This window comes from Echinops telfairi, unplaced genomic scaffold, assembly GCF_000313985.2.
Source record: "Echinops telfairi isolate 266 unplaced genomic scaffold, ASM31398v2 ScPeMD7_7457;HRSCAF=8495, whole genome shotgun sequence".
Taxonomy (NCBI): domain Eukaryota; kingdom Metazoa; phylum Chordata; class Mammalia; order Afrosoricida; family Tenrecidae; genus Echinops; species Echinops telfairi.
This window is the reverse complement of record NW_022111357.1, coordinates 5,923,846-5,934,050: the sequence shown is the minus strand read 5'-3', so window position 1 is coordinate 5,934,050 and position 10,205 is coordinate 5,923,846. Positions and strand designations below refer to the sequence as shown.

Sequence of the window (10,205 nt, the reverse complement as noted above, 5' to 3'; positions counted from 1 at the left end):
CCAGGCTTGGGACTCACGGGTGCAGGAAGCGGAGGGTGGGTCGGTGGGCGAGCGCGCATAGCTCTCATGGCACACGCAGAACGTGGAGGCGTTTTCCAAAGCGCGACTGTGCTCAGGACAAGGCGAGCAAAGGGGCCGCCTTGGGGACACCTTGTAAAACCCTGGAGGGCAGGCTATGGGGAGGGATCATGTGAGTGGAAGGAGAGCATCCCCAGCTACACGACAACCCCCAACCCCCTAACTTTCCTGCCCACTGTCCTTAGGTGAGATTTATCCTCTGGAATTTCGAGCCTGGACAGTTCCAGGCAATGGCAGCTCGCGGCATAACACCTAACCCTTAAAATCCACACCAAACCTATGCCCATGGAGGCCATTGGGACGGTGACCGGGTAGGACAGAGTAGAACTGTCCCCATGGGGTTTCCAGAGCTGTAATCTATATAGAAGCAGACTGCCACATCTTTTTCCAGTGGACAAGCTGATGGGTTTGGAACCACCAGTTAGCTGTCGGATGCTTAACCCACTGTGTCACCAGGGCACCTGAGCCTGTAAACACTGTCAAGTGCAACTCACACTCTGTCTGTTACTAAGTGCTTACTGGGTATCAGGAATGTGGGTGCATTTGCTGTCATTCATTTAACCTTTCCAACAACCTGTGAAGTATGCACTTTATCTGCATTTTTAAAATGAGGACACAAAGGCTCCGGGAGGTCAAGCAACTTGCCCAACGCCCCACAGCTAGTAAACGATGGGATTTGAACCCAAGCAGACATTGCACATCCCACAGTCTCACCATTGCAACCATAGGAGCTCAGTTCACCCTCTGCCCTGAAGCCAAACTTGCTAGTTTGTGAAGACATTTTCTGAGGGAGGTCCTCTCAAGGGGCACCAAGACATACACTCGGAGATGCTCTCGTGCACGCACACACGCTGCTTTCAAAGCTCACCCTCCCACCATCACCACCATTTGGGGGTAAATGTGCCTAAGCCTCCCACCAGAGAAGGAGGAGGATGAGTGTTCCTGGGCTGTGAGTCAGACCGGTTGTCGTTCTGCCATCTCTGGGTCCCACTGTCCCACCTGGAACAGTTGTGAAGAACACAGCCTTTTTATAGCTGAGCGACCTGACTCTGTGGCTGAGTTGCTTATTTATTTGCTGAGTGGCCTGGGGCAAGTGGGTTGACCTCTCTGAGTTTCAGTTGCCTCTAGTATAAAGCACCCACCCTTAGCTAAAGGTTTTTGCAGGACGAACTTCTATGAAACATGCAAGCTGCTTAGCCCGGTGCCTACCACATTTACACAATAATGGTAGTAATTATTGTTCCTCCCTCACAGGCCTGAAGTAGAAACTGCCGAACACCCACTTTAAACACCCAGCTGGGCCAGGAAGGAAGGCAATGGCTCACAGCCCCTCCCCTCAAAGTTTGGGTTGTTCCCACCTGGCAGGACTTCTCTGTTCCTCCCCTCTAGTTCAGCTGCTGAAGGCAGAGTGGCTGCTCTCCAGCTCTGAGAAGACAGCGCCACAAGGGGGATGGAGATCAGTGGGCTGAGGACTTCCTTTTGTCTGGGAGGATTAGGTTTGGCAACTTTGGGGAGGGCCTCAGCAGCCAGGAGCCTTTAGCTGTCTCTGCCTTTGGAACACCGCAGGAGGTCAGCTGACAGCACGGGTCCTGCGGGGGACTCAGAAGTCCTGGGGGCCAGTGGTAGCTCTGACACTCCTATGCCTTCTGGCCCCCAGGACCCCTCCGTCAGATGGGAGTAACAGCATTTAGGAATTGCTCCTTGTGGAGCCCACATCCACATTCATATTTGAAACTCTCCTTCTCCCCCTCCATCGCAGGCTCTCGCTGTACATTCTGGAACCTCAGAGAACAACAGATCAGCTTGACTCCCTCTGCTCCAGGGCAGCTCAGTAGATTTGTCCTCATCCCCCCCAAAGAAACACCCTTAATTCTTTCCACAATTCCTCCAGTTTGGGGGAGGGAAGCAATGGGAATCATGTACACACACACACACACACACACCTCACTGCCTTTGAGTCAAGTCTAACTCACAGGTATCCTATATAGGGTTTCCGAGGCTGTAAATCTCTATGGGAGCAGACAGCCTCGTCTTTCTCCTGCAGAGTCACTGGTGGATTTGAACTGCCAACTTTGTGATTAGCAGTCCAACGCTTACGCAACAGCACCACCAAGGCTCCTATGTTCACTAAAGAGAAGAGCAAACATGGGAAAAGGAGGTCTTAGCTTTATCCTCTCCACCATGTTCGCCTCCCTTGGAAGAGGAAGGAGTCTGCGTCCCTGGAGAAAGCACTGGGAAGCCTTCATTTTGTCAATACAAGTGTGGACATCTCACTTCCCTCCTTATGGTCCTCCCCGCTGCTTCCCCTGCCACACTGAGCAATCCCTTCGACGCCTCTGGGTCTTGTCCTATACTGCCTTGTATCCTTTCTCTCCTGGCAAATTCCTATGCTTCTTCAAACCCAGGTTAATAACACTCTTCTGTGACGCTCTTCCCAGCATTCCTCTCAGCTCCCTCTCCCCAGAGCAAAGTTGAGGCCCTTCCTCCAAATAGTGTGGTGCTGGTTACCCAGCCACAAGGCCAGACCCACCTGGATGTACCCTGAACGCCAGGTTCAGCATGCCCACTCACCTCTTGAGTTCTCTACCCATAGCTTTTGTCCCGCCTCAGCCTGGGGAAGGGAGCTCAGCACAAGTTAGTTAGCAGTGGCACTGGGCTCCTGAGCAACTCTTTCTCACTTCACAGACAATAGACCAAGTCTCCCTCCTGCCCCTGATCCACTCATTCAGCAAATCTATTTTTAGCATCTACTAAGAGCCTTTGCTCTAGGCTCTAGAGATCCACCATGGAATACAATACAGTCAGACCAGACTCTGACTGTCCAATGGTGTCGATGCCCTCCCTCCTACCTCACAGGAAGAAGAGAGGCCATCTGGTGGTAATCTCTTCTGCAGCTGCCCATCCAATCTGCCTCTATTCCACCTCTTACCCATCGTCCCTCTCCTACCGTCTAGCTCTAAAGTAGGGGATGAGCCACCTCTGGTTGAAGGCTAGCCCTTCCATTACCATGCTAGAGCCTTTTCGCTTCTGGAAAGCGTGCCTTCCATTAACCGTCTCCCCTCTTGTATCTTATACCTCCTCTCCTCTACCGGCTGTTCTGGTGAGATGCCAAGGGAGTGGAGTAGCGGAAGAGGATCCATTTTAGATGTAAGCTATGAGTTGGTGGTTTATTATTATTATTGGCAACATGTGCCAGCAATGCTACATGACATTAGTGATAAAATACTTGCTCCTACTGGGGCCGGCCACTCCCACCACCCCCACTTGGTCTCCGTCCCACTGGCTCCTTCCCTTCACCATATAAGCAAGCCTCTCCCATCTGCAACAGCAATCTTTTCTCAACCCAACATCCTTCTCAGGTGACTACCCTGTCTCCTCTTTCAAATACAGGCTTCTAGAGAGTTGTTTATATTCCCTGATCCTGCACTTCAATTTCCCACATCCCTTAACCTCCTGCAACCAAGCGTCTCTCCCCACCACTCAACTGAAACTGCTCTCACCAAAGCCAACAAGTGGACATTTTCTAATCCGAGTCTTACCTGATGACTCACCGACCTGGTCGGTCATTCCGTTCGCTCCCTTGGCTGCCACGCTGTCACACTCTTCTGATTCTCCTCCAACCTCAGACCGCCCCCTCCTTGTTTTTCTTACAGACTCCTTTCTCCTGTCTTCCCGTGAGGCACTGCTTTTCTGTGAGATTTCATCATTGGCCCTCTCTCTCCACACACTCTCCCTGGGCTGTCCCAACCACACCCACAGTGTCAAGTAGTATCTGTGTTGCTGGCTACCTAACCACAAGGCCAGACCTCTTTCCCGAGTTCCAGGCCCACTTTCTAGCTCTATCCACTTGATCATGCCCTGAACACCATACGTTCAGCATGTCCCTCTTGTGTTCCCCACCCTAGTGAATGACCCCTCTGGTCCACTCAATCCCCTAAAAGCAGAGCAATCAAAGAGGACTTCGTTCTCTTCCTGCATGTCAGGGTCACCAAGTGCTGTGGATTCTATTTTATTCCAGATCGGGAGGAGCGCTGCTGCTGCCTTAGCTCAGGCTCCATGCTCATCACCCCGCACTATGACATCAGCTTCTTTCCTGGTCTTCTAACTGCTCATTCTTCCCCTCTGATTCTTTTTTTTTTTTTTTTGCAATTTCATATAGAGTGATCTTTTGAAAATACAAATATTAGTAGGTTGGATCTCTGCTTCGGATCTTCTCCACCGGGCTGAGGCATACAGATGAAACCCTTGATTCCAGCACTCACAGCCCTTCATCGTTTGCTCCTGCCTCTCTCCAGCCCACTTACTTCTCTCCCCTGGGCTTTCCCTCTGCTCCAACCAAGTGGGCTCCCTCGCCTGCAACTACAGTGTGTTGCACACATCCCTAAGCTCAGGAGGCTCCCAGGTGCCCAGAAACCGTAGAAGAAGCCTTCTCACCAACTCTGGAAAGTCCTCTCTGCCCTTAATATTGGGTTCTTCCTTCCCTAAGAGTCAGGTCTCTGTTCACACTCGTCACACCCTACGGTGACCACCTGTTCACCTTGTCCATCTTCACAGAGAGCCTACTAAACATCAACTCCTGTCACGGGCACTGGGGCTGCAGAAATGAATATGACCCAGTGCTTGAGCTCAAGAAGTTCCTAGCCTGGTCGTGGAAGCACACGTGGGTAAACCACTGCAATGCCACGGGGCAAGTGCAATTTTAGTGAGTGCAACCAGTATTGCAGAGTCCCACCCCTACCTGGAGAGGCCAGGAATGTTCGTGTCTGAGTCCCCGGAGGAAAGATAGGGACATCCATCTATTTAACGGCAATGAATCACCAGGAGGTGCAGATGGTAGGTCTTCCATTCATGTTGAATGAATGATTGAAAAAAAGGGGGTGTGTGTGATCCAGTTTTGTTACCTCCTCCTCTGTCTTCCCACCGCTCTGTCTCTCCCTCTAGTTCAAGCAGATATCACCCTTCTGTGACTGAAACTTTCACATCTCTGCAGCTACTGTGAGCTTCTCGGGAGCTGGAACTGGGTCTGATTCATTTCTGTTGCCCTGGTACCCGGAGAGGGATCCGGCTTAGAGAACAGATCGTTTGATCATCCTACATGAAGTGCCCTCATCATAACCCCAGGCTCCTGAGCTATGGGTCCTCAGTTCCCCACAGCCCCAACAGAACAGTCAACATGAAGGTCTCCCTCCAGCCCATCCCAGCCTATCCCAGGGCACAGCGATTCCAGTGTAAGGGGACTTGGGTGGGATGTTAGCCGTCAAGTGTATGCCACCTCCCAATCTCTCTTGAGCTAAAGAATTCCTTCTTCCGGTGGCAGATGAGGATATTTTTCCAATAGTGGGGTGCTCCCTGCCTATGATGCAATCAATCCCACCGGTCCACAACCTGGGCCGTCTAAGAGTTCTTCCTGGTGGTTAGGGGAGGCAGTATGGTGTAGGAGAAAGACTTGAGACTTGGGCAAACCTGGATTCAAATCCTGGCTCCCCACTACCTAACTTTGTCAGTGAGGGATTGCGCTCTCTGGTCCTCTGTTTGCTCATCTGTGGAAAGGGGATAGTGATCACTCACTATATTGCTGTGAAAACAAAGAAGTCTTGTAGGAGATGCTTATCTGAAGAACAGGTCTCCATTGCCCCTTATATTAAGCTAAATTCACCTCCTTGTAACCATCCATATCGGTCTTGGCTAAACCCTCTGGAAGCTCCAGGCAAGGCCAGGACTCCCAGCTCCAGAGCTCAAAGGCTTCTCCCCGGCCCCTGCCAGCCTCACGGCTCTACTGCCCGCTACACTCCCAGCCCACGCGCGCCCCAGCTGGCTCCATACCTTCGCAGATGTCGCCATGCTCCTGGAATCCCGCACTGCAGCTGCAGCGGCCCACAGGCACCAGCCACTCACCATCGGCACCGCAGTGCATACGCGGGGGGCTACCGGGCTCCCCTTCCGAATGTGCCACGCACGTTCCGGTCACCTCCACCAGAGTGGAGAAGGCGCCCTCGGCCGCAGTGGCTGGAAAGGCGGCCAGGCCTCGCACGGTGGCTCGGCATTGCTTATAGTAGACGCGCACAGAGACCAGCGCCACGCAGGCGCCCACGTCCTGGAAGGCCAGGTGGAAGCCCCGCCGGCTGAGCGGGCCAATCTCGCGCACCTCTGTGTTCAGCTTCATCTTGCGCTCGCCCAGGTCGCCCTGCGTGAAGCTCTCGTCCGCGGCGATTGTGTCGATTTTGTGGGGCCGGCTGCCGCCCGGGTGGGGACGTCCACGGCCTAGATCGGCCTCGGTCTCCAGGTAGTAGACGTTGAAGGTTTCCTTGCAGGTGCCCGCGGCGCCGGGGATGCTGCCGCAGTCGCGCAGCGTGAACTGCAGTTCCACGAAGATGCGCTGTCCACGGCCGCGGCTGATCCAACCCGTCTGCAGCCAGTTGTCCTGGTTGGGCTCCAGCACGTTGCACACTTGGTACGTGCGGATGGGCCTGTCGTGCTCGTCCACACCGCTGATCTCTTCCCACTGGGATAAGAGCAAACATGGGGCAGCTCAGACCCACGGCTCCCCAGGAGATGAGGCTGTGACTCAGGGTCCCAAACCCTCCTTCCCCATCACTTCCCGGTCTCCTGCGCCTGCCCCCAAGAGCAAACACGTCCCTCGGCTGATAATCTAGAGCAGAGAGAAACATTGGAAACCACTGGGTCCAACCTTGGCTTTCATCGATGGGGAAACTGAGAGTCCAGAGGAGAGTAATGGAAGAGGTACGCACATCAATTAGGATCAGAACTAGGAATGGTACCCGGGTCCCTTGTCTTCACCCAGTGTCATTTCCACCGCACTGACCTGCTCTCACCAGGCCACGTTGGCCTATCCTCACCCCAAGTTCCCAGGCCTCTTGTAGGACTCCAAGCTTTGGTTCTGTCCATCCAATAATCTACACCACTACATGGAGTATCTACTGGGCACAAGGCCCTGACCAGCACCAACTCCATTTAGCTGTCACGTTTCTGTTCCTACCTACTGGGAGAAGGCCAGAGTGCTCCTTAGAGGCAAGGATAGCAAGACTTCGTCTTACCTACTTTGGACATACTGTCAGGAGAGACCAGTCCCTGGAGAAGGACATCATGTGTGGTAAAGTGGATGAGGAAGGCCCTTGACGAGATGGATTAACACAGTGGCTGCACCAATGGGCTCAGGCATAGGAACAAGTGTGAGGCTGGTGCACGGCCGGGCAGTGTTTTGTTGTGCTGTGCACAGGGTCGCTATGGGTCAGAGCTGACTTGATGGCTCCTAACAACAATAGACACAGCCAGTTCTCACTAAAAAAAAAAAGCTTTATTGGCTGAAGATTTAATATTTTCTGATTGACGACCCTGGCTTGAAGCCAGGCTGCTGGAGAACCACACATTCTGATGAGGACTTTGATCTGAAATGCCCATGGAGATCCCCCACCTCAAGACTGAGGCCTTCCCCGCTAAAGGGTTTCTGGGACAGAGAGAGACAGCTTTACACTTACCCCATTACTGGGCAGTGCAGTCCAGCCCAGCTCAGCCTGGGACGCTTTAGAATCCAGGAGGATGACTAGAGAGAGAAGGGAGAGGTCAGACGAGACAGAGAGTCAGTTTAGCAGGAGAGAGAGGAAGACCCTTTGGTGAGCTCCTGGCAAAGCTGTTAACTGAGGAGATGGAGGGTGTGGTGAAGAACACACTCGAGTTTGACCCATTCCATAAATCCCAGGGTGGAGGTGGGGCAAGAGGGAGTTGCTAAAGTCCAGCGAGAGGCAGTCCCAATAATGAAATCAATAGCCTACATCTGTTTCCTGTGACATTGTTAGAAATGACTACAAACTTTGTGGCTTAAAGCAATGCCAAGGGAACCACTGCCCTTGAATCAATTTAGATTCATGGTGGCCCCATATAGGGTTCCGGGGACTTTGTAAACCATCACGAGAGGTGACAGCAGTGGGGCCAGTGGGTTGGAACCACCCACTTTGCAATTAGCAGTCCAGAGCTTAACCGACATCACCACCAAGGCTCCTTATCAAGGAGTAGAAATCTCTTATCTTATGGTTCTGGATATGGAAAGCCTGAAAGCATTTCACATTGGACTAAAATCCAACGTGTCAGAACGCTGGTTCTCTTGGCGGCCTCTGGGGGGAAAAGAAATATCCTAGTCTTTTCCGGCTTCTGGCCTTCCCTCCATCTTCAGACATCATTCTGATCTCTGCTTCTGTCACCACATCACCGCGTCCAGTTTACCTCAGAGAAACGCCAGTGTGTTTGCGTTGGGCTCACCCAGATATGGCAGGGAGGCCTCCCCATCTCAAGATCCTTAATCACTCTGCAAAGACCTTTCCCCCATTAAAGGTAAGGTTTACAGGTTCCTAAGGTTAGGGACCGATTTGGGGAGGGCGTCATTCCACCAACCATACAACACGCTAAGACTGCTTCTAAAATCGGTCAGTGATCTTCTGCCTTCCCAGTTTCCCTAAACGATGCCTGAGTGTCAACGAGAGGAAGCAAAATGTGAATGCATGAGGGGATTCCTTGCAGACACCCCCAAATGCACTCAGACTCAGAAGCTCTTCTGAGGTCTGGGATCACCAGGGATGGAGGAAGCTTGAACCTTTTTTTTTTTTTTCATTTCACTCCTGGGGTCTCTGGGGGAAAGCAAATCGGAGAGACCCTTCTAGCCACAGTAGAGACAAAAAAATCTCTCATCTCACTAGGCACTTTCCCAGGGGCTGTCACCTTAGGCAAATGCCAGAGATCTTTTTGTGTGGGCATGAAGCCATGGTGCCTCCCGCACCAAAGCGTCTTCAAGCCACTTTATTTCCTCAGGATGCACTGATGGGCAATCAGCATGCTTCTCTCTGTGCTGGCCACAGAGAAGCAATGGTTAGGGTAGTACCACTGGCAGCCCAGGGCCATCCCGCATCAAGGAAGGCTACTCATCTGGAGCCTAAGCAAGGCGGTGGGCTGCCAATCCGAGGACCCCTCAGAGGGGGCTGGCCTCAGAGACGTCAGCCCTGGCGGCCAAGACTGCAGCCCTGTCGGATTTCAACACAACTGAGCGCACATCCGAATTGCCTGCTGGAAGGCATCAGAGATCTAGGGGCCCGACCAACCCTGTGGTCAACGCCTCCGATTCCAGCGCCTCGGAATTCAGCTCTGACAAACGCGCCTGCATCGGATTCATTTGAACGCGTAGATTCCCCCGGATTCGGCATGCGAGGAAAGACACGGGCTCCGCTGTGGCGGGTAGCCCAGCCCCGGTCCGGCTGCTCCGCGCTCCGGATTCAGCACTGCGGACAGCTCCCCGGGCAGCACCGCGGGCAGCTCCCGGCCCCAGCCCCCTAGACCAGGGCTCCACCTCCTGTTTGCTATACAGTGGTCGTCTCTTGTCCATCTCCATCTCGTTCCTCCACATTCCAATCTCACCTCCGCATCTCCCCGTCTCTGCTCCCTTCATCTCCCCGCCCCCACACCTCCCACTTGCCATCGCTCAGCCTGTCCGTCTCACCGGCCCCAGAACCGCAGCCTCGGTCTCCCGCGGCCCCTGTCTCTTTCTTCCCGGCCTTTCTCCAACCCCACGGCTTTCAGAGCCCCTCGCTATCCCCCTGCTTAGCCACCTTCTGTCTCCCTAGTTCTTCGCCTCTCGCTGCCCTCTGGTTCCAAATCTCACATATAGACTCCAGTTCTTCCAGCGACTCCTCCCAGCACCCCCGCACCCCGGGGTCCTCCGGCTCCCTCTGGATTGGCACCCAGGCTCCGGGGACAGCCACCGGTCTTCTCACCTTCCTCGGCGGTCCCGGGCCGCCCGGGCCCTACAAGCAGCGCGAGACAGAGCGGCATCAGGCAGGCGAAGAGGCGCAGCGGGTGGGGGCCGGCGCCGGTCTCCATGGTCCACAGACGGAGCTGTCAGTGCGGCGGCGGCTCGAGCCGCGCCAGCCCCAGCGCCGCGGAGCTGAGCTCCCAGACCCCAGCTCCTGCGAGGGGCGGGGTCTCCCCGGTCACCATCATCCACGGGGACCAATCACAAGGCACCGCCGCGGGAGGTCCACCAATCCCTGTCAGCAGAGGCTAGGGAGGTGGAGTTTCACACGCCAGAGGCGGAACGACGACCTGGAGGGCCGAGGGGAAGGGGT

General features: G+C 54.1%; 1 protein-coding gene across 1 annotated transcript in view; it reads right to left on the bottom strand.

Moving 5' to 3' along the window:
- Positions 1-9,960, bottom strand: part of EPHA10 (EPH receptor A10) — a 38,287-nt gene extending 28,327 nt beyond the window's left edge. Inside the window, exons 1-4 of the mRNA XM_045298903.1 lie at positions 9,855-9,960; positions 7,575-7,639; positions 5,902-6,580; positions 7-173 (exon numbers count right to left, since the gene is read on the bottom strand). Coding sequence (XP_045154838.1) covers positions 7-173; positions 5,902-6,580; positions 7,575-7,639; positions 9,855-9,960 — 1,017 coding nt within the window. The remainder of the gene's footprint in view (positions 1-6; positions 174-5,901; positions 6,581-7,574; positions 7,640-9,854) is intronic.
- Positions 9,961-10,205: the final 245 nt, after the last annotated feature.